At 44.7% G+C, this 24,363-nt stretch overlaps 3 protein-coding genes and 1 long non-coding RNA gene across 4 annotated transcripts in view; 2 read left to right on the top strand and 2 right to left on the bottom strand.

Moving 5' to 3' along the window:
• The window catches only part of LOC148342169 (uncharacterized), a gene marked incomplete at its 5' end in the record, with an annotated part of 34,850 nt that extends 31,145 nt beyond the window's left edge, over positions 1-3,705 (bottom strand). Inside the window, one exon of the mRNA XM_088285032.1 lies at positions 3,300-3,705. Coding sequence (XP_088141158.1) covers positions 3,300-3,705 — 406 coding nt within the window. The remainder of the gene's footprint in view (positions 1-3,299) is intronic.
• LOC148342160 (uncharacterized) overlaps positions 1-24,363 on the top strand; it is a 393,910-nt gene that overhangs the window by 226,721 nt on the left and 142,826 nt on the right. The gene's annotated exons all lie outside the window — the stretch shown is intronic.
• On the top strand, positions 7,368-8,903 carry LOC148342168 (uncharacterized). The gene is made up of 3 exons (XR_015841524.1): positions 7,368-7,959; positions 8,418-8,514; positions 8,822-8,903. It is a non-coding gene; the product is annotated as an uncharacterized LOC148342168 (long non-coding RNA).
• LOC148342167 (uncharacterized) lies at positions 16,799-21,747 on the bottom strand. The gene is made up of 2 exons (XM_088287558.1): positions 21,329-21,747; positions 16,799-18,490 (listed from the first exon to the last, which is right to left on the bottom strand). The coding sequence occupies exons 1-2, from the start codon at positions 21,450-21,452 to the stop codon at positions 16,920-16,922; spliced, it is 1,695 nt and encodes a 564-aa protein (XP_088143684.1). The 5' UTR covers positions 21,453-21,747; the 3' UTR covers positions 16,799-16,919.

The raw sequence follows: 24,363 nt of genomic DNA, 5'->3' as shown, positions 1-24,363 counted from the left end.
CTGTGGACTGATTCCACCACGGTTCTGACATGGCTGCAGTCGGAGTCCTGCCGTTTCAAGGTCTTTGTTGGCACTAGAGTGGCAGAGATCCAGGAACTCACCAGCCCTGATGCCTGGCGATATGTAGACTCAGAGAGGAATCCTGCGGATGATATCACAAGGGGCAAGAAACTGCTAGACCTTGTGAAGCCCAACCGATGGAGTCAAGGACCTTCCTTCCTTCTCCAACCCCCAGAAGATTGGCCAGTCCGGCCTAAGCTTGATAAAGACGACGATACCTCAGAGCTAAGGAGGTCTGCCTTCTGTGGAGTCACGACAATCCCCGTCAGCACCGCAGATGCGACGAGATATGACACCTGGAAGGACTTGTTACTCGCTACAGTGCAGGAGCTGCAGGGGGCGGCAGATCAGAGCAGCGGTCATACTGCTGAAGATTACCGCAGGGCAGAGATCCTCATCCTCAAGCGATCCCAACGTGACAGCTTCCCAGACGAGCTGAGGCTCCTGAAGGCTGCCAAGCCTGTCTCATCCAGCAGCCGGCTACTCACCTTGTCTCCTGAGATGGATGAAGAGGAGGTCATTCGTGTTGGAGGTAGGCTTCGTCGCGCTGAAGATGTAGACCAGATAGCCGTTCATCCTATCGTGCTGGATCCCAGCCACCCCTCCACTAGACTCCTTATTCAAGACTTCGACAGCCGTCTGCATCACCCCGGACCAGAGAGAGTGTTCGCAGAGATACGGCGCTCCTACTGGATCCTGCGTGGCCGTGAAGCAGTACGCCGCTACCAACATACCTGCACAGAATGTCGACGCTGGAAGGCTAGACCTGCTGTCCCCAAGATGGCGGACCTGCCACCTGCTCGGCTACGCCTCTTCAAGCCAGCCTTCTTCTCCACTGGGATGGACTGTTTCGGGCCATTCCAGATCAAGGTGGGAAGACGCACGGAGAAGAGGTGGGGCATCATATTCAAGTGCCTCACCACCAGAGGCGTTCACTTAGACCTTCTGAACACGATCGACGCCGACTCGTTCCTGATGGCCCTCAGGCGGTTCATTGCACGCCGAGGGACACCCGCTGAGCTGTATTCGGACCAGGGAACCAACTTCCGAGGAGCAGAAAGAGAGCTGCGAGAGGCGTTCGCTACCCTGTCCCCAGATCTACAGCAACAGCTTGCCAAGCAGAAAATCAACTTCCACTTCAACCCCCCAGCTGCACCCCACTTCGGAGGGACGTGGGAAAGGGAGATACGTTCAGTGAAGGCAGCCCTGTACACCACGGTGGGAGCCCAGCCAGTCCCAGAGGAAGTACTAAGGACCGTACTGCTTGAAGTGGAAGGGATCCTCAATTCGAAGCCACTAGGATACGTCTCATCCAGCCTCAATGACCTCGATCCTGTGACACCCAACGTCCTGCTGATGGGGCGGCCGGATGGATCATTACCCCAGATTGTGTATCCAGAGACTGACCTGCTGAGCCGTCGCCACTGGAGACACTCCCAAGTTCTGGCGAACCACTTCTGGTCCAGCTTCCTGCGTAACTACCTACCGAACCTGCAGACACGACAGAAGTGGCAATCCACCAGAGCCGATATCATCAAGGGCGCTGTCGTGATGCTGGTGGACCCCCAGCTGCCAAGAGCGATGTGGCCCGTGGGCCATGTCACCCAAGTCCATCCCAGCGCCGATGGACACGTCCGCTCCGTTGATGTGCAGATCGGCGAGCGCAACTACACCAGACCAGTGGCCAGGTTGGTCGTTCTGCCAGCTCTCCCGGCTGGTGATGAGGACGTCGCTACAATCAAGACCAGCCTGCCGTGAGACATTCGAGACTCTATCACCTTTCTTAGGAGCGAATGTACTTCGTACATTCGGGGGCGGCTGTTAGAAAGGTTCCGAAGTTGAGTGTCGTCATTGTTTGTGTGCTTGTTGAATGACTGGAGTTGCGTCGGTGCCGAGCTCTCGCGAGAAGCGCCCGCATACGGGTTACTGGCAAATGCCTGTAGCGCAGCAATTGTCAGCCGACCACCACTAGTATGTGACGTGTTCGATGCCTCAGTGTCTGTGTGCGTTCCTGACCGCAAGTGAGTACATCGGTGTATTTATTTGTTTACAGCGTTCATTCATCGCGCCGCTGTGCATCGTCTTGTCTACTCCCGTCTAGTCTGTATGTCGTTGTGCGCCGCCGCCATGTTTCTGGCCATGCGCCGTCGCCGAGCTGCCTTTGAAGTTCGCCGCGTCATTGAATATGTGCCTTTCGCTCGGTGTGTGAATGCCTAAATGTTCCCCGCGGTGTGCTAGTCATATAAAGGGAGGTTGTGCTCCACTAAAGCGCGCCCCTTTGTATTGTTTTATATAGTTTATGCACCTAGGTGCGTCAGGTCTGCTGCAACCTAGGTAGTACGTCGGCTGTAACCTAGGTAGTACGCAATCCCTATGGCCGCCGCCATTGTGCGCCGTCCACGGCCGTAGTTGGCAACTGTTTGATGCAGTTGATGTCTCATTTGAGCTTATGTAATTGCGCATGCAAATACAGTTTATAGCTGCTGTTTGTTGAGTTGAGCTATATATTTATGTGATGTTTCTTCTGTTACAGAACCACACACACACACACACATACACGTGACCACTGCTTGGCACACACGTGCTCACTGTCTGCCACCCGCTCATTGCTTCATGAGCTCACTGCCACAAGCTCACATGCATCCTGCATGCCTGAGCCCATCACCTCATTCCCATCTGTGCCTATGTTTTGTCCGCCTGTTGCCTGTGCTGTTACATGTTATGTGAAGATACACTATTAAAGCTGCCAACCCACATCTTGGACTCATCCTTGTGTTCTGACCGACACCCAGGGGTGAAAAGAGCATACCCCCATTGAACCAAATCACCTATACAGTCCACCCCCTAGGCTCTCCAACAACAACTGAAAAGCATAACGTTAACAAATGTTGTTCCAGGCAAAGGAAATTAATTTCATTTACATGTTTGATGTAAACACACAAAAAAAAAATCATCATCACTCAGACACATTGGTTCTTCTGGCACTGACCCCATTGGCTTAGTGTCAATAAAAGAGCTTTGCAAAATTCAATTTCATCATATTTTATTCAAAATCACATTTACATCTTACCACAAAGAGTCAGTTCCTTCAGTTTTTTGTTTCATTTTTTTTAAGCTTCAAGGATCGCTGCTATTCTCACCAGCACAATAGAGTCTCGCAGCACCCTTTTTAGAAAAGAATTTTTTAGCACAAACGCTGCAACTGAATGGCTTTTCTCCACTGTGCGTTCTTGTGTGGCTTCGTAAATGCGACTTTTGAGAGAACCTCTTGGCACAAACTGAGCAGGAAAAAGGGTTTTCTCCACTGTGCATTCTTGTGTGACTTGTTAAATTTGACTTTTGAGAATAGCTTTTACCACAAACTGAGCAAGAAAAAGGGTTTTCACCACTGTGTGTTCTTGTGTGTGCTTTTAAACTTGGCTTTTGAGAGAAGCATTTTCCACAAACTGAGCAGGAAAAAGGTTTTTCTCCACTGTGCGCTCTTGTGTGGATTGTTAAATTTCTCTTTTGAGAGAAACTCTTGCCACAAACTGAGCAGGAAAAAGGTTTTTCTCCACTGTGTGTTCTTGTGTGTTCTGTTAAATTTCCCTTTTGAGAGAAGCATTTTCCACAAACTGAACAAGAAAAAGGTTTTTCTCCAGTGTGTGTTCTTGTGTGACAAGTTAAATTTGACTTTACATAGAAGCATTTTCCACAAACTGAGCAGGAAAAAGGGTTTTCTCCACTGTCCATTTTTGTGTGACTTGTTAAATTTGACTTTTGAGAGAAGCATTTTCCACAAACTGAACAAGAAAAAGGTTTTTCTCCAGTGTGTGTTCTTGTGTGACAAGTTAAATTTGACTTTACATAGAAGCATTTTCCACAAACTGAGCAGGAAAAAGGTTTTTCTCCACTGTGCGCTCTTGTGTGGATTGTTAAATTTCTCTTTTGAGAGAAACTCTTGCCACAAACTGAACAGGAATAAGGTTTTTCTCCACTGTGCGCTCTTGTGTGGATTGTTAAATTTGTCTTTTGAGAGAAACTCTTGCCACAAACTGAGCAGGAAAAAGGTTTTTCTCCACTGTGTGTTCTTGTGTGTTCTGTTAAATTTCCCTTTTGAGAGAAGCATTTTCCACAAACTGAACAAGAAAAAGGTTTTTCACCACTGTGTGTTTTTCTGTGTCCTTTTAAAGACAGCTTTGAAGTGAATGAGTCAGTGTGACGTGCCCTTTCACCTTTAGCTTGCCCATCATCATCATCATCATCATCATCATCATCGTCATGAGCGTCTGATAATGTGTCCTTATTATGTGCTTGTGATGGCCCCCAGTGGTCTTCATCACCTTCTGTTGTCACGTGATGACTTGAACGGTTGCTTGGAGGCTCCGCCCCTCTCTTGTCCTCACTCTCATCCTTGTTTTCATCGTCAGTCTCTATACGGACAACGTTCACTGGTGACTTGTTGATCTCCTCCTCCTCCTCCTCCTTTTTGATGCGAGTCAGGTCTGGCACCTCTTTCACAGAACGGAGATATTTTTCACTGACGTCTGCAGGACACAAAAAGACAAACACACATTTGGTTTGATCATGTCAAAGCTCATGCAGCGACTTTGTCTTATATTGTTTCTACAGTGCGGCACGGTGGCCGACTGGTTAGCGCGATGGCCTCACAGTGAGAGACATCATCGGGCGTGGGTTCAATCCCGGCTCCGGCCATCCTGTGTGGAGTTTGCATGTCCTCCCCGTGCCTGCGTGGGTTTCCTCCGGGTACTCCGGTTTTCTCCCACATTCCAAAAACATGCATGGCAGGCCGATTGAACACTCTAAATTGCCCCTATAAAATCCTCGCTCTTCCTCTACGCCGTTCTACACTCGCAAGATGCAAACTACCAAAGCCACGTGTTCCGCCTCATCCGAGTGCACTTTCAGATGTAAGTACAAGTTATTTATATGTAATATTAAGACAGCACTCATGAGAAATATTGGGCAGCAATGTTTGGATATTTAGCTCCAGATTAAGATAATTTAATTAGTTGCGATATCGGCCAAATATAACTAATGTAGCTCTAAGAACTATTGCATAGGAGGTACGGCTGAAACATTTGAATTGTCTTATTTCTGCATGTTAGCATTATTTTATTTAATCTTTCCCTTATGTTTTAGGGAGCAAGGAGATGACCGCGCGGCTGATCAAGCTGCGCGGGGAGTACGACAGCCTCTTTACGGGGGCCAAGTTCTCCGCAGCCACAGCATGGAGGCAAAAATACAATTTCTATCGGGAAAAATCTTTGACGGGTTATTGTCTTATTTATTTCCATCCATTTAAACTCAAAATATCAAGAAGAAAACGCATAAGAATGGCGAGACCCACTATAGCAATTTTATTCCATTCATCAGCCATTTGTGTTTGAATTAGATTTGCGCTAACACGCAGCTGTTTATTCTAGCACAGAATGTGCCCTGTATAAATTCCATGTACCCCCGACAATGTGCTCCCCAATTACTGATATTAATGAATAATATAATCTGCATGTTACCCATAACACCAGGATTTCTGACTAATGTTTGCATCTTTTTTTACCCTTTTTTTCATCCTTTATTTTTGCATGCATTTTTATATATTTAATACAGGACCATCGTGAAAAAACTTGAGCTGCAGGGCAAAGTGACGCCCCTGCAGGCAAAAAAAATTTTTTTTTTAAATGAAGTATAAAGTATGGAAGTCCACATTTTTTTTTCTTGTGTGTGAAAATGAAGATATGATTGTTTTATCTTTTTTCATATAAAGGATTGCAAAAACCCAGGGACTGGCGATGGGTGGCAGGGAGAGCTACTGCCGATACTTGGCCCTGGTTCGAACTTATGGATGGAGTGCTCGGACAGAGACCGTCCATCACCCCCCCTGTCCTAATTGCCTCCATCCCTGAGGAAAGACCAGGGCCAAGTCAGGCCATCCCTGAAGAAATACCAGGGCCAAGTCGGGCCAGGGTGATTTAAGAGGCGGAGGAGGAGGAGGAGGAAGAAGAAGAAGAAGAAGTAGAAGAAGAAGAAGAGCGAGGCCAACAGCCGGAGCAACGACCGAGAGGGAGAAAGCGAAGGAGAGAGGATGAAATTATCAGACTTTACAGACTCGATTTAGCAATGCGGAGACAGGAATTGGAGAGACAGAGGTTGGCAGAGGAGGGAAGGGCAACTGAGAGGAGGGAGACGAAGGTTTTTCAGTTTAATGAAAAAAATGATTGATCAAAATAAAAATCAATGCTTGGTGTTCAAGACTAAAATTTAGATAACATTCATTTAAAATTAAACAAAAACCGGGGTACTTTCAAAACAGATGAACTAGTTTGTATCCCAGTCACACCTTGAGATCAGCTTCTTCAGACAAAAGTGAAAAAGCCCAGGTTTGTGAAAGACCAAAACCTTTACAATAATATGAAGACTCCACCATGTCTGTTTTGCTTACAAACTATTAATTCATAGAAAAACTGGTGGACAAACAAGGCATAAATTAAGTACATCATAACTCACAGTAACTATTCACAGTAAATAAAAAGCATTCCCCAGTTCATAACTGTTGCAGGATAAACCTGAGTGTGTCAGTGCTGTTTTGCCAATTCTCGCCTGAGCAGGGACTCATTTGGAGCATGGATGGAACCTTTCTTCCAGGACCCATGACATGGATGGGGCACAATGAGGAGTCCTGATCTTCCTCTCGTGACTTGAAGTGGGGCATCATACCGGTTGCAGTGTCCACTACATCATCCATTACGTGGGGGTTTGCAGGGATGGTTGGGGCAATAGATGGCTGCCATGTCACTCCAAAAGATGGGATATATTTATTAACCATTCATTACATTGTATATGAATCTATTTTTCCATCTTCTCATATTTTGCCATGTTTGTGTGTCTGTGCTCTTTGATGATTCAGTTAAAGATTATTTTGTGCCAAAGTTTTGGTGCACCTCCAGGGTGCGGAAAAAGATGGCCCGGAATCTCACCTTCATCATTCCAAAGGCACGCTCAATAATAGAGCGTGCCTTGGAATGATGAATGTTGAAGCCCCGGGCCCCCACGCCCTGCACCGGCCGCTTGTAAGGAGTGATGAGGGGGAGTGGTCGCTGGAGGCACGGATACCCTCCATCTGCCAAGATGAAGTGCCCTGGAGGAGGATACAGCCCTCTTTGGTAAAGAGGGCGGTGCCGGAGGACCCTGGAGTCGTGGACTGATCCAGGCCAGCCCATGTAGATGTCCAGAAAAGCTTGCGGTTCTTATAAGTCGTGACCATCAAGGTCACTTGGAGGCTTGATTCGGACATGACAACCATCTATTGCTCCAGCAACTTTTGCAAATGCATGGTGCCTCGCCAGCCCTGCAAATGCCTGGGTCACTGCCTGAAGGTCTCCTGCAGTGTTGGGGAAGTGGATGACTCTGTGGCGAAGAGCCACCACTTCCCCAGTGACCCGGTGGATGATGTAGTGGACGGTGGACCGCGGCATCCCAAATGCTCGTGCCTGCGTTAAATGAGTATTTTTTTTCATAAAAACAGCGCCACCGCCCCCTTAACTGAAATTAACTTCAAGTATCACCGCTGTGGTGCCGTATATTATGGAAAAGTCTAAACAATACACCAAAATTTTGCCCTATCCTGGACTGGGTATGTGTTATCTAGTCGCGCACCCAATGTGAATCATAAAACCTGCGAGGCACATGAGCAGGCTAAAGCGACAACTATATCTTAATCTGTTTTTGTGGACCCTAAATTACAATATCTTATATCTCCTTTCTTGTTGAGGAGAACCTCCGGGATGGGCGTGATGCGGCGCTTTTTGAAGCGTTCTCTGGCCTTCTGGTCACACAGGTCACATGTCACCTCAAACCTGTGGAGAGAACTGGAGGAGTGGCACTTGCAAGCGAGAAGGGGTAAATTACCTCCATTCTGACACTTTCAGTTTTGCATAAATTTTGTGTATTAACGTCAATCAATCATTCACTTGATGCATGAATTTAATTAGTCCAATCTGCCTCCAATAGCAATTTGAAAATCAGTACTTGGGAGTGCAATAGGGATTCAGGTTGATCAGGCCTGTCCGTCCATTGCATCCTACGTGCTGTTCGGGCTTACCGGTGCCCTCAATCAGGTTTCTTTCCTGAGGCCCGTCCCTTAAACATTCACTCATACCACATATACATACAAACACTTTTTCTGTCACACTTTCATTCACCAAAAAGATACTTTCCAATTCCACACAGAAACCCTTCCCTCGGCACGTCCGCCTTGATTACACTGAGATTTGTGCTGGCAGAACCTTAATTTTGCCTCAATTTAGCCAGCGTATGCCAAAGTTTACCACTGTGCGTTTGTGGATTTTCCCATTCAGTCCCCGTGAAATCGTTTCTCCTGTTCCTCCTGGACGTAGCTGACGATCCTGCACCTGTGACGTCAAACAGCTCATAGATGCGGATGTTAGCAGTCTGGTATTTATGGAATGCTGTCTTGTCCCTTAAAAGTTGTCATGTCAGGGCTGGTGTCGCATAGTCATAAAACATCTGTCGTCCACCTTTGTTACATTTGATACACATCAGTTAATAAATCAGCTGCCGAACTATTTAATCCAACTTTATACTTGGCAAACCTCTCATCAATTGCTAGACATCTCCTGTTCTAAAAATTTTCTTTGAACATGATCATAAAATGTTTCAATTCAAACCTATCCCAAAAACCTAATCCTTTTGTGTCATGGTCCGTCTTATCCTGTCATGTTTTTGTTTTGTGTTTGCCCAGCTGGAGTGGGGGCGTTTCCTTTCAGCACTTGTTCCTGTTCATGTCGTCATTGCTGGAGAGATGCGCCCACCAGCCACGCACCTGTCACTCGTCAAGTCATTGATTACTGCACTATTTAAACACTCCACGCTGACTACTCAGCGTCGGAATAGTCATCTTGCTCATGTGCCAAGTTGTGAATTCTAGACACCTTGTTATTGCATTCCGTGTAACTTGTTCCCGTTCATTGTTAGTGTTTCCGTTTTCTTTTATTGATTTTCTCGGTTGAGCTCGCTCATCAATTTGTTTTCCTTGCCCTTCTGTGGTAAGCGATTTTTGTTCATTTTGTTCCTTGCCTTTTGCAAGCCTTTTTCGTTCCCGTCGTTATTCCCCTGGTGTCAGTTTTTCCACTCGTGTCTTTAGTTGCACTTTGTCGGTATTGCGTATGATTTTATATATATATAGTGTTCCTGTTTTTGTAAAAATAAATATCTTTGTTAAAATTCATCTCTCTGTGTCTGCGCTTGAAGAGTCCTGATCCTATTTTCCAGCTGTGATGGAAAATACCATAACAAAATATTCCGACCATGGACTCTGCGGACACAGAGAAGATTTACAAGGCTCTGACCAGCCAAGGACGATTGGTGGGACAGCAGGAGACTGAGCTTGCGGACCCCCGCAACGCAGTTGGCCAGCTGGCCCACCGTTTTGAGAATTTCGATGCCCGCATAGGTAGCCTGCTGTCACGCACTGTCTCGGGTTCCGACCCGATTGCCTTTGCGACCGGAGCTCTCCCGCCCGGCTACCACAGTCGCGAGCCAAACTTACCTCACCCCTCCCATTATGTGGGGGAACCTGGCCTTTGTGGGGAGTTTATTCATTAATGTAGGTTAAATTTCGATCAAGAGCCCCTCACGAATGTTCATGACAGCACCAAGGTAGCATTTATGATGAGTCTATTGACTGGCCAAGCTAGTGCTTGGGCCATGGCTGTGAGCAATGCCCGACCAGACCTCCGGTCTTCTTTCCCTGCTTTCCTGGCTGAGTTTCAGCGGGCATTCCATCACACAGTTGAGGGAACGGAGGCTGGAGGTGAACTGTTAGATTGCACTCAGGGCAGCTGATCGGTGGCCGACTATTCCATTTCTTTACGCATTTGCACGGCGGAAAGTGGTTTTGATGACTGTGCCTTACGAACCGTGTTCCGCCGAGGAATAAACTCGGCTTTAAAGGATGAGCTCGCCGTCCGCGAGGTTACGGCATCACTGGAGGAGCTCATCAGCCTGGCGATCCGTCTGGACAAACGCCTAGCCACCGGGTGTCTTCATGTCCGACACGACCCTCACGCCGGGCACCACCACAGAAGCAAGGATAATTCTGTAAGTCGGCTATCCGCCACCTCGAGCACCCCGACTCCGGGGAAGAGAACTCAAGCCTCGAGGTCAGAGGACAAATGGACATACGACCTGGGGACACTAAAAGACTTGAGATGGACGGGGAAATTATTGGACTAAGTACTAGTATCCACATTCGTGCCCTCGTTGATTCGGGAGCGGATGATTGTTTCATTGACCCCGGGTTGGTCGCTAAATTAGGTTGCTCGGTCAGAGAATTAGGAAAACCCGAGAGAGTTTGCGATCTCGACGGGCGACTCCTGGCGGATATTAAACGGGTAACGCAACCGTTAACCTTAAAATTATCAAGTAACCACGTAGAGAAATGGTCCTTTTTTTGTCATGCCCTCCAGAGCAGCCCCGATTGTTCTTGGGTTACCCTGGTTGAGGTCTCACAAACCGGTAATAGATTGGGGTAGGCTGTCTTTTGAAAATTGGAGCCCTTATTGTTATGCCCATTGTTTACGCTCAGTGGAAGAAGGACTAAGTACCCGTGCCACGCCACTTGAAATTATTTGCTTAGATAATGTTCCTGAAGTTTATCATGACCTCCGCTCCGTTTTCAGCAAAGATAGGGCTCAATCCTAACCCCCGCACCTTCCATATGATTGCGCCGTCGAGCTCCTTCCGAACTCGACCCTTCCTTCTGCTCGCCTGTATAAGTATCCCAGCCCGAGCAAACAGCAATGAAAGAATATATCACCAACTCCCTTGCGGTGGGATTGATTCAGCCTTCAAAATCCCCGGTGGGATATGGATTTTTCTTTGTAGAAAAGAAGGATAAGACATTACGCCCTTGTGTGGACTACAAGAGTCTGAACGATATCACATCGCGGTTAAAAATCGCTATCCACTTGCGGTGCTGGACTCTGCTTTTGCTCCGTTGCAATCAGCAACAGTGTTTTCCAAATTAGATTTACAAAGTGCTTACCATTTGGTGAGAATACGCGAGGGGGATAAATGGAAGACAGCCTTCAAGACGTCCTTTAGGCATTTTGAATATTTGGTAATGCCTTTCGGATTGACCAATGCCCCCGCAGTTTTTCAGAGCCTAATCAATGACGTCTTAAGAGATATGTTGAACGTCTGTTGTTTTGTTTCTCTTGATGACATTTTAATCTTCTTGAATTCCGTGGAGAACACCAACGACACGTCCGGGCCATCTTGCAACGTTTACTTGAAAACAAGTTGTACGTCAAGGTGGAGAAGTGTGAGTTACACAAGAATTAGGCCGATCCGGCCAAGACCCGCGCTGTGGGAGATTGGCCGACACCCACTAACCCTAAACAGCTGCAGCGTTTCCTGGGTTTCGCGAATTTTTACCGCCGCTTTATTTAGAATTACAGTCACCAAGCATTACCCCTCACTCGTCTCACATCCGTCAAGACAATCTTTATCTGGGATCAAAGGGCTGAAACCGCGTTCCGTGGCCTCAAACGAGCCTTCACCAACCCGCCTATATTGCGTCACCCTAACCCTGAGTTTCCTGTTGTTGTAGAGGTGGACGCTTCTGATTCAGGAGTGGGGGCGGTGCTATCTCAGCGTTCTCCAGTCGACCAGAGACTCCATCCCTGCGCCTTCTTATCCCGCCGGTTCAGTCCGGCTGAGGCCACTACGATGTGGAGAATCGGGAACTGTTGGCGGTGGTCCTCGCGCTTCAAGAATGGAGACACTGGCTAGAAGGCTCCATAGAACCGTTCACCGTGTACACTGACCATAAGAATCTCTCATACATCCGGACTGTAAAAAGACTTAATCCTCGCCTAGCACGTTGGTCCTTGCTCCTCAGCCGATACAATTACACCTTAACATATCTCCCTGGGTCCAAAAACACCAAGCCGGACGCCCTGTCACGCATCCATGATCCAGTGGAGGAAAGGCCGGGACCTGACAGCGTGGTGCCAGACCATTGCTTGGTGGGATCCTTGCAGTGGGAGATAGAACAACAAATCCAAGGGGCACAGGACGATGCCAACAACCCGTCCGGGTGCCCAGTGGGCCGGTTATTTGTGCCGGCCCAACTTCGCACAGAAGTACTAAAGTGGGGCCAATCCTCCAAGGTGGCATGCCATCCCGGGGTTCGTCGTACCCTCGGGCTCATCTGTGCATCGAGTAAAGCAACGCATCAGCCTCCAGCGGGGCTTCTGCACCCCTTGCCAATACCTCCACGACCTTGGTCACACATAGCCCTGGACTTTGTCACGGGTCTGCCTGCCTCTCGGGGCAACTCCGTCATACTCACCATTGTGGATCGCTTCTCCAAGTCTGCTCACTTCGTCGCCTTGCCTAAGCTTCCATCTGCCCTAGAGACGGCCAACCTGCTTGTGCTTCATGTTTTTAGGCTTCACGGAATCCCGACGGATTTGGTGTCCGACCGAGGCCCACAATTCGTGTCCCGGGGGTGGAAGCGATTCTGCCGGTCCCTGGGGGCTACGTCAATCCTGTCATCCGGGTACCACCCTTAGTCCAATGGACAGTCTGAAAGGACAAATCAGGACCTGGAAGCTGCTCTGCGGTGGATGTGTCTCGATCGGCCATCCTTGTGGGCCGACCATCTGCCATGGGTGGAGTATGCGCACAACACGCTGGTCTCGTCTGCCACGGAGCGCTCTCCCTTCATGACCGCCTATGGCTACCAGCCTCCGCTGTTTCCATCCCAGGAGGGGGTGGTGGAGGTTCCGTCCATCCAGTTCCATCTTAAGCGGGCGCATTGCGTCTAGAGGGAGGCCAGGGCGGCCCTGTCCTGCACCGCCGAGCGCAATCGGCGGATCGCTGACCGCTGTCGGCGTCCCGCCCCGGTCTACAAAGTGTTCTGTTCTGCTTCAGGGTTGCATTCACTCACACGATCGCTTGAACTTTCACACGATATATTGTATGCACCACACGTTACTTTAAGCATGTTTTGTTGTGAGTGTGGGACGCAAACCCCACTCTCTCCATTTTATCATCACTCACCAGACATTAACACTCTACTTTCTCCTACACACCCTAACATTAAACCAATTGAGCATCATAAGACATAGACCCGGGAATTATAAACATGGGACACAACAACCCAGTAGAACGCAGCACAGCAAGGGCCACAAATTGCCACGGGACACACACAACGTATAGACAATTGCACAACAAATACATGTCACAATTAACATTCAGACAACAGCACAAATACACAACAGAGCAAGTGAACCACATTGGAACACCCTGAAATCAAGAAACTGTCAACAATATCGGAACACCTTAAAATCTATTCTATATTCCAGCAACCGGAACGCTCCACGCCTCGGTCAACCACGTATACCGTGACTGCGCGCTCTTTTACCGTGACTGCGCACTCTTTTTTGAGGTTGCAGTGCGACCATCAGTTCGTCAGCTGTGCACTTCCCTTCTCCGTGTATGCCTCTGCAGCGACAGATAATGGCGGTCCGAAAGATCCAATCTTTCCCAGCCTCAGTCCACTTATATACTATACTATACTAACTATACTGAGCGTCACTTTATTGGGATCGCCGTGCACACGTTCTGATAGTCAGCTGTGCATCCCCTTCTTCGACTGCCAGAGCAGGAGTCCCCGTTTTTGACTCCGGGTGCTAATTTCTGTTGCCGGCCGACAATAGGAGCCCCCTACTTATTTCACCTGCGTACGCTTCCAATATTACTAGTAATCCATGCGCAATCTACATTCTATACAAAGCATTCCTGAAGTCCAGAAACAATATATCCAGAACCACTGACAAAATTTAACGGTCTAATAATCGGCCACGTCTTTCCACTCTACAATATAACAAATCAGGAGACTTTGAATAAACAGGCTCTCCCCTACCTTTGTTCTGATTGTCCAGGCCTGGAATATTGAAGAGTGTGAAGAACAAGCCGCAAGGACTCCCTTTTTGAGAAAATCACGTCGGGGTCACCAAAAATGTTGGCGTTTGAGCCACCGAGAAAACGAGAAATATTTCGTAAATGAACCTGAAAAGCCAAACTTACTCCAATGCGTGTTAGTTTTTTGGACTCAAGAAGAAAAGGGTCAAATAAAGACTCAACAACAGCTGATTAGAGTTCCGATATTTTAGTTTCTTCGATATCTGGAGTTGAGGAAATAGTATCTGGGCGGCTTTTCCTTAATCTGACGAGAAACTGTACTCGGACGAGCACAATCGAAAAATGTCGCGCTGATCTCAGCCCAGCCTCAGATTTTCTAGGTTTTCTATGTCAAGGGTCATGTAGGTTGAATCGGTCGTCCTTGCTCCCTCCAACGTCCACGTTCCACGTCCAAGGCTGACCTTCTCAGGCAGGCGGCAGTCTCTCCGTCTCTCCTTCCCCTGTAATCTCGTCAGTGTGCAGATTGTGTGGTGTATCTTTTCCCAGATCAGATTAAGTTTTTGGGGTGTTCTTGATCGCGTCCCTGTGACGTCCTCCCCGGCCCAACTTGATATGTTTGTATCTTCTATGGCCTATGTGGAGAATGTGTTTTGTCGTATTTTCCATGAAGTGCTATCTGGTTTGTCATCAGTTTGAGCTGAGCAGACTGAATCTGTTTGTTCTGAATGAGAGTGTGGGTCATAAAATTTTATGTGTGCAAGTTTGAGGTCTTACATTTAAACTAAGTCAAATCAATTTAGCATATGAATGCATCAGTAAACACCATGACTACAATACCAGTCAATCTTATCGATGCACTGCACTTCTACTTTCATTTGATAAATGCTTTTTGTTCAATCAATGTTGAACATATTCAGTAAATATGAACCTGACCTTTTGTCCCGTAAGTGTTTAAAATAATGCCAATCCTTCACTATTAATTACATAACGCCTACAATAAAGCATAACTTTAACTCTATTGATGAAAGTAAAGTTTAATTTAGGCTATTAAGTAACTCAGTGTTGGGCCTTCAATGCCTTCTCTGCTGGCCAAACATAATCAATAAAAAAAAAATATCATAATCGTCGCATTGATGTCATATTATAGCTGAGCGTTGTATCTTTAGGTGAGGGTTTTGAATCCAATCGGAATTCCGCTCGCTCGTGTTGCCAGGCAGGTTTCACAATACGGGGAGCGCGCATTATTCATTCCGAGGCCTTAAGATGCAATTGTGCGAGCATCTCTTCTGTCAAAGTCAATGAGCTTTCATATTTGTTCGACGGTTGCGATAGCCAATTAGATCACGAGTTGGTTACAGTGAGCCTTTTCGCTGGCCTTATGCTGAGGGTGATGAACGCGTTTTGTGATTGGATACTCACTCGTGAGGGGGCGGCGCGATGCCGAATCAACACACTCGAAAGTCGTAATTGGCGGCCGTTCGAAAATCTAAAATATATTCTTGCTTTTTTTAAACCACAATGGCCGAAGGAGGGATAAGCGTGGCTTTAATTGCAGATACACTTGCAAGGACATTTTCAAGTCGGACCTTTCAAGAGAAGCTATATCGTCCAACACTCACTCAGTGGTGCGTAAGTGTGTTTCTGGATATTATTTGTCCAGCCGTGGTGTCATAAATGATGATATTTTGATGTGGATTCATTCAAGTAGGACAAAGTAGGACTTCACTGAAGGCACCTTAAATTACTTCCATACCCTGGAAGGTCACTGACCTGGCGAGAGAATTGCCCCCACCATAAACAATGCTCAGGCCTATTTTCTCTCAGGGCAGTATCTGGTTACATCGGAACTTCAGAACCAAGACTGGTCACTTCTGTGAGCTCCAGTCCCTTCATAGTTTCATAAAGAGAATTACTTCCTATATCTAAATTAGGCCATTTAAAAATACACAACTTTTTTTTTATTTATTTCAATGTATATTTAAGCGTGCTAATGTAATACTACAATATTTATTCAATTATTTTAATATGTAAAATTATCAATATTAATTTAAACCTTTTTATTTCACACTTGAATATTTCTGAACATATTTGTTCATTTGAATATGTGTGCAATTTAAATTATTCCATCCATCCAGCCGTTTTCTGCCACTCATTCCGGGGTCGGGTTATTGAATTAATTTAATACCTAAGTATTTTTTATATTTCACTATTTATTTCAAGATTAACTCTTCTCAATGTGTTCAATATTTATAAAATGTTTCTATATTTCTTATTAATTGCATTAAGTCTGTATGTGGTTTCCAATTTTAAATTTTAATATTTCCCGATTTCATTATATAAGCAATCCAAAGTATAAAAAATATAATATAGCATGAAAAGAGTATTTTGTATATTTGACAAAATTATAGTTTTTCCGAAGTGAGATTCTGCTTAGCAACAAACCCCAAATGCTTGATAGAGCTCAACCTAGAAAGAGAAACCGAGACTATTTGCGTTTCTCTTTCTGGTTCTTTTTATAGTTCAACTACGAGTTTAGTTTTTCACCTTTTCACACAGCGCAAGTGGAACAAGTGATTTTATTGATGATTGTCGAAGGCACCAATTTCATAAGCACCGTTTCTTCTCACACCTTTTCCATTAAGTACGATTAAAAAGACAACTGAAAAGCATAATGTTAAAAAATGTTATTCCAGGTAAAGGCAATAAATTTTATTTACATGTTTGATGTAAACACCAAAACAAATCATCATCACTCAGACAGATTGGTTCTTCTGGCACTAATCACATTGGCCTTGTGTCAATAAAAGAGCTTTGCAAAATTCAATTTCATCATATTTTATTGAAAATCACATTTACATCTGACCACAAAGAGTCGGTTCTTTCATTTTTTTTCCTTTTTTTAATCTTCAAGGATCGCTGCAATTCTCGCCAGCACAATCGTGTCTCTCAGCACTCTGTTTAGTGAAGAATTTTTTAGAACAAACGCTGCAACTGAATGGCTTGTCTCCACTGTGTGTTCTTGTGTGGTTTCGTAAACGCGACTTTTGAGAGAAACTCTTGGCACAAACTGAGCAGGAAAAAGGTTTTTCTCCACTGTGCGTTCTTGTGTGAATTATTAAATGAGACCTTCGAGAGAAACTCTTGCCACAAACTGAGCAGGAAAAAGGTTTTTCTCCACTGTGCGTTCTTGTGTGAATTATTAAATGAGACCGAGAGAAACTCTTGCCACAAACTGAGCAGGAAAAAGGTTTTTCTCCAGTGTGTGTTCTTGTGTGATCTGTTAAAATTGACTTTACATAAAAGCTTTTGCCACAAACTGAGCAGGAAAAAGATTTTTCACCACTGTGTGTTGTTGTGTGGCTTGTTAAATTAGACTTGTCAGAGAAACTCTTGCCACAAACTGAGCATGAAAAAGGTTTTTCTCCACTGTGCATTCTTGTGTGCCTTATTAAATGAGACTTTTGAGAGAAGCTTTTGCCACAAACCGAGCAAGAAAAAGGTTTTTCACCACTGTGTGTTCTTGTGTGGCTTGTTAAATTAGACTTGTAAGAGAAACTCTTGCCACAAACTGAGCATGAAATAGGTTTTTCTCCACTGTGTGTTCTTGTGTGGATTGTTAAATGAAACTTTCGAGAGAAGCTTTTGCCACAAACCGAGCAAGAAAATGGTTTTTCTCCACTGTGTGTTCTTGTGTGGATTGTTAAATGAAACTTTCGAGAGAAGCTTTTGCCACAAACCGAGCAAGAAAATGGTTTTTCTCCACTGTGTGTTCTTGTGTGCGGTTTTAAAGACAGCTTTGAAGTTAATGAGTCAGTGTGATGTGCCCTTTCACCTTTGGCTTGCCCATCATCATCATCATCATCATCATCATCGTCATGAGCGTCTGATAATGTGTCCTCATTATGTGCTTGTGATGGCCCCCAGTGGTCTTCATCACCTTCTGTTGTTGTTGTTGTTGTTGTTGGGCTGGCGCCTGGGCGGAACCTCCCAAGGTTCGCCCAGCTAGCACAATCACCTTCTGCGGCTCGGTGGAGAGGCCGTTGTGAGGGGGAGGTGCGTCGCCGAAAATCCTCTGCTGGAGGGGAATGAGTCGGGGGCACCGCAGGAGCCATAGCCAAAAGGTGGCAAGAGATAGTGGCGGCGCCCTCTCCCTGACCGGTCCTCCGGACCGAGTCGTGGGGTAATATGGGTGCCTGCAGGATACATTCGTCGTCGACGGGGGACCGCCGACTCGTCCGGGAGACCACGTAGAGGTTGTATCCTTCCTCCCGGCCTTCTGTTGTCACGTGATGACTTGAGCTGCTGCTTGGAGGCTCCGCCCCTCTCTTGTCCTCACTCTCATCCTTGTTTTCATCGTCAGTCTTTATATGGACAACGTTCACTGGTGACTTGTTGATCTCCTCCTCCTCCTCCTCCTTTTTGATGTGAGTCAAGTCTGGCTCCTCTTTCACAGAAAGGAGATCGTTTTCACTGACGTCTGCAGGACACAAAAAGACAAATTTGGTTTGGTCAAGTCAAAGCTCAGGCGGCGACTTTGTCTTATTTTGTTTCTACAGTGCTACCTTGACTTGTGCCTGCCGAACACGAATCAATGCGTGCGACCCCGATTTGGACCGGACCATGGGGGCATTTCACAGAATTACGTCCTACGATGTAAACCTCCCTTTAGCACAGACATGTCCAAAGTCCGGCCCGGGGGCCAAATGCGGCCCGGGGTCAAACTTCATCTGGCCCGCAGTCTCTGTAATAAAATTAATACATTCTGGCCCGCACATATACAGTGCTTAGTTCGCTCTCTTCTTAATTGCTGTTCCTAATTTACCCACTAGAGGCAGTACCACTCTGCGACATCACCCCGGGTGACCTTTACCCCCAATTTCTAAAATGGCGACAATAAACAAAAAAGGAAAGTTGATTGAGAGCAATATCAGTGCACAAAAAAAGTACGCAATAGATATGAAGTCTTTGGCTGAAGAGTTCACACGACGCTTTCGGAATTTTGCAGCTATTGAGAAGCATATCCTCTTTTTTCATCACCTTTCTCCGTGGACACAAAGAATGTTCCAGCCCAGCTGGAGCTCATTGAGCTGCAGTGTGACTCCGAGAGCCGCAGTCGGCACCGGCAACTTTCTCTCGACAACTTTTACCGACAGATGGATAAAGGCAGGTTTCGAGAGATTCGAGAGTTTGCTAGGAAAATGCTGAGCTTGTTTGGGTCGACGTATTTGTGTGAAAAGACATTCTCGGTTATGAACTTAAATCAGAGTCGCGCGAGGACACGGCTCACAGACTCTCACCTTGCGCATCAATACCACTGCCTTTGAGCCAGACCTGGCCTTTGTGCTGCAGTCCAGATCTCAGTATCACCCGTCACATTAATGCAGGCAAGTCATTTAAATAACTGACTTAATTTTGTTTTGTTCAGTCACAAATTTAGACAAGTTGTCGGTTTTCATTCCAGAATAAAATGTTCATTCAACATTTATATTTGATGATAAGTCATATATATCAAATTAGTCCTTGCACTTGTGGATAATCATTTCTGTAATTCAAAAATTCTGTGAACAATGAACTCCCATGATGATATAATTCATGTTCAAATATTATTTGCACTCAAGACTATAATTACTTCTGTTTAAGAAAAAAAGTTAAGCAAATATTCAATTGCATGTGATGTTCATGTTTCAAATGAACCAAAATACATGTTTGATGGTTTAAATGAAAATAAAAAAGCAAATGTGAAACACAGAATCACTTGCTAAAATGTGTTTGAATATATTGTTCTTTATGTAGTTAATGTCAGCCGAGGTCGGCCCTCCCACATTTTACAACATCAAATCCGCCCCCTTTGCAAAAAGTTTGGACATCCCTGCTTTAGCAGCACAACTGTGATAAAAGAGCATTTAAAAAGGAAGCACGTTGCGGCTGATGCCCGATTTAATTCCTGACATCGTCACAGACGTTTCTGGAAGCGAGCTGAAGTTAGCACACACAATCGTGTGCGTCTGATGGAACACCTGTTGTGGGACCCGAACATATTGATGCAGGCCACTGGGGGCCATCACAACATAATGTCATTGATAAAATAGGAATCCTTCAAGCGAAATATGTTTACAATTATTTCATTTTGCATTTAGAGATAGTTTCATCGTGGGTACTTTTTGCTTTCATTATAATCTGGATCCCTAAAAGAATTAAAGGGGCCCTGGAATCAGAGTCCCTATTTATTGTATGATTTACGTTTGTTTGGTTTTTTTTTACCCAAAATGACATTTATCCTGCGAGTAAGTTCCGACATTACCCTTTTTATTTGTATAAAATTTCTGTTTTGAAATAAATTTTAAAACAAAATTACGTTTGAAGAGTAAAAGTTCTTACACATAAGCATTAAGCAACAACACTTTCACTCTGACTTTCATGTTGACATATTTGAATAATGACTGTATATTTTAAAGTTATCCAATATGTATTCAAATTAGACTAAGATACACCAAAATATGAGTTCACTGAATTATTTTGTACCTGCAATGATGCTTAACAGCCATAGGGTGTCAGTAATGAGTAACAAAGTAACACAAGACCTCCCACTGATACATCATCATTGCCATTTGGATAAATTACCAGGAACTAAATGTTCCTGGACTTGTTGGTGGAAAAGGGGGTTGTGGCGTACTCCCTTTTTAAGCCCACAGTAAGCCAAAGATGCAGATGCATTCCTTGCAGCATGCGCTTGTTCACTGATGAGATCCGTGCAACCCTGGATGGATGCATTAAATGTATTTTAAATGTTTGGATGAGGTGAATCTACGCACATGTGCACAAAACTTGAATTACACCCGACGAAGCCAGTACAAAGTTAATAAATAAATAAATAAGACCAATACGTACTTGATTTTTTTTTTTTTAAAACTTATTTTGTGTTTTATCCACTAAAATTGATCAACCGACATTAATGTTTTCGCCGCAGTGTGCACATATTTTAGATTCAAGCAGAATTCCTTCCGTAAGGAATTGCTTGAACAAGATATAAAAAACAGAAAATGTAATATGTTAAATAATCAGTTCAAATTTTATACTGGGAAAAACATGGAGTTCACCCCCCCACTATTGGTTATTCTTTGGCAATTATTTTGTGCACTGATTTAATTTGGCATAAACAAATGTTCAGCAGACCTGCAAGGAAAAGTCAATATTTAAAAATAAAACGGCAATAACCTTGAACGCATTTCCCCAAACAACTTAATGTTGTGATGCATATTTTTAACGATAGAAAGTCGTTCTTTACAAAGCAAATGAGAGTCAGACGGGTACAAACCTGCTTTGTGTAGCACAACACGAGGCTGGTTGCAAACTTCGCCCAGCGATTGAAGATGTTGCTCGTTCTCTTCTTTTATTCCACAAAGTTCCTCTTTGTACTTGGATGTCGTTCTTTCACACATTTTTAAATGATAATTCCAAAAAATCCGCACTTGATCTCTGCTTGGCGATGAGTCATGTGCCTCTTTTCGTTAGCGGCTAGCTAGCTAGCTAGCAAGCTAAGCTAACGAGGCCGAAAAGCATCAACGCGCGAAGATGAGGTTATCGGGACACAAAGACTTAATGAATTATGTCGTCGTCCTTTAGAGTAGCACTGGACATCCTGTGAAAAAATTACAGTCAGTTCCACACTAAATCAGAAGAATTTAGCGGTGGGTGTTTTTGTTCCGGTGTTGACGGGTCGGTGGATGTGGTCGAGGCCCTTCGCAAGCTGCGCGCTTGCTTATGACGTCATGCTTTAAGCACGTATTTTTCAAATATATTTCTTTGCCTCTGTGTTTGTTTTTACCCCTGGCTGTACTGTTTTGATATATATTTTATATAATATTTTAATTCGGTTGTTGAAAAAAATTAACAAAATAACTAAATTAACGCCGCATTCGCGAGTCAGCTCCGACGTCACTTCCGCCTATTTCCCGAGAAGCCGCTGCTGGAACAGCAGTGGGACGTTTACGTTTCTCCTACCGAACTTGCAACAATACTGTGGTTAAATCGGGCTGCAAGATTGTATGGATATAATGTCTGCATATACTAGCAGTGCTTCTCAATTATTTCACACCCGCCCCTACCAAGAAGAAAAAGATTCGCGCCCCCCCCCCACCAATTTGTTTTCTGTCTTTGTAGATTGATATTAGATTGTCAATAAAATATCCCTTAACTAAGCTAAATTGACAAGAAATATAATTTTGAGAACTATTATAGTGAGGATCTCTAAACTCAGTACTCTGTTGTGCAAATATTGATGAGATGACAAATATTTGTCATGTTATTGTTGGAGTTGGGTCACCGTGGAAATAAGAAGTAGTTAGTAAATCAACCTTTAAAAGCCAAACTTACTCCAATGCGTGTTCGTTTTTTTGTGCTCAAGAAGAAAAGGGTAAAAAAAAAGACTCAACAACTGATTAGAGTTCCGATATTTAGTTTCTTCAATTTCTGGAGTTCAGGAAATAGTAAAAAGACAGACATCTGGGCGTCTTTTTCTGAATCTCACGAGAAAACTGCACTCGGGCGAGCACAGTCGAAAAATGCGCGCCATCTTTCAGCCCAGCTTCAGTTTTTAGAGGAGTTTTATATGTCAAAGGTAATGTAGGTTGAATCGGTTGTCCTCACTCCCTCCCACGGCACGGGTCCACGTCCAAGGGAAGGTCCTCCCCAGGTTAGTCATCGTCTGGATAAGTTGATTCCCGTCTGGTCCCCAAGACTGGCACGCCAAGGCTGGCCTTCTCCGGCGGGCAGTCCCTCCGTCTCTCTCTCCGCTGGCATTCTTTTGTAATCTTGTCGGTGTGTGCGCGTGTATGTGCACGTGTATGTGCAGGTGTATGTATATGTCTGTGTGTGTGTATGCGTATGTGCATGTGCTCCGATCTCCAATTGTTCTGTCTTTCGGAATGTGTTTCTTTTGATAGCGTCTTTGTGAGTCCTCCAGTGCCCAATTTGGTATATTTCCCTCTACAGCCCATGTGGAGAATGTGCTTCGTCGTATTTGTCCATGAAGTGCTGTGAATGTGAGGGCAGCTCATGGAAATGCTATGTGTAGAGGTTATTTTAGATTCCATTAGTTTCTTCTTATTTTCGTTGTTCAACCTCTTCGTTTGGTGGCGAATAAAAACAACTTTTTAGGCGTGAACAAACACTGATGGTCGAAGCACGGCAAAAAGACCGTGTTGCTCCTTCGCCATCATCTTTATTTCTTCTTCAACCAAAAAACACTTTCTTCTTCGTGCATAACAGTAAATAAAGAATTGCGCCCTCTAACGTTGACACATTTCACTCCACAAATCAAAATAATTACAAAAGACAAAGAAATGTATAATTTCTTGTCACAAACATACAAATGGCAAAAAACAAATATTTGCAATCATTATCCACAAAAATATAAACATTTGTGAAATGGCGCTAACATTATTGTTGTTGATGTGCGGGTCTGGCCCAGCTTCCCTCCGGACAGGTCGACAGGCAAGGCTGGAGTGGTGATATAAAAAAAACATCTGAGACACTCTGGTGGTTGGAAAAAAATTGTATTGGTGTCAAATTAGCTGATGCCAGAAGTTCCCCCAAAAAACAACAGTTGCGCTATGTTAGAAGTAGAAATGAAGAATTATGTTACAACGTATGGAAATACAAAGGTAAAATGTTGTTGGGTTTCTCACCTGTTTCACACTCTTCACTTTGCCAGCTTTCTTGTTTGTCACTTTTTCCTGTTTGCTTGTCTTTTGGGTTGCGATTTTTGATTGGCTCTCTTAATCACTGAGGTCAGCGTCGATCTGGAGTAACTCAATGTCGGTGTAATGTGTGCAAAAATATACTTTATTTCTAAAGCGCATTTCACGTATCTGGGTTTAAACTTGAATTGCTGTCTGTTTTGTTTTTTCAGCGTTACACGTTTACATTAAGTACACTAAAGTCCATCAAAGGCTATTAATTCCATAAATCCTACAATAAAGCATAACTTTAACTCTATTGATGAAAGTAAAGTTTAATTTAGGCTATGAAGTAACTCAGTGGTGGTCCTTCAAGGCCTTCTCTGTTGGCCGAACATAATCAATAAAAAAAAGAATTATCATAATCGTCGCATTGATGTCATATTATAGCTGAGCGTTGTATTTTTAGGTGAGAGTTTTGAATCCAATCAGAATTCCGCTCGCTCGTGTTGCTGGGCAGGTTTCACAATATGGGGAGCGCGCATTATTCGTTCCAAGGCCTTAAGATGCAATTGTGCGTGTCATGAAATGGTACTAAATTTATATTTGCGACTATGTTGCACCTTTACGGTAACTGAGTGTCACAATTGTCTCGCAGGGGTCTCGCGAGATT

This window comes from Idiotropiscis lumnitzeri, chromosome 2 (genome assembly GCF_059441095.1).
Source record: "Idiotropiscis lumnitzeri isolate Australia: NSW breed Sydney's pygmy pipehorse chromosome 2, RoL_Ilum_1.0, whole genome shotgun sequence".
Classification (NCBI taxonomy): Eukaryota; Metazoa; Chordata; class Actinopteri; order Syngnathiformes; family Syngnathidae; genus Idiotropiscis; species Idiotropiscis lumnitzeri.
The sequence above is the reverse complement of the archived record's forward strand: the minus strand, read 5'-3'. Positions and strand labels throughout refer to the sequence as shown.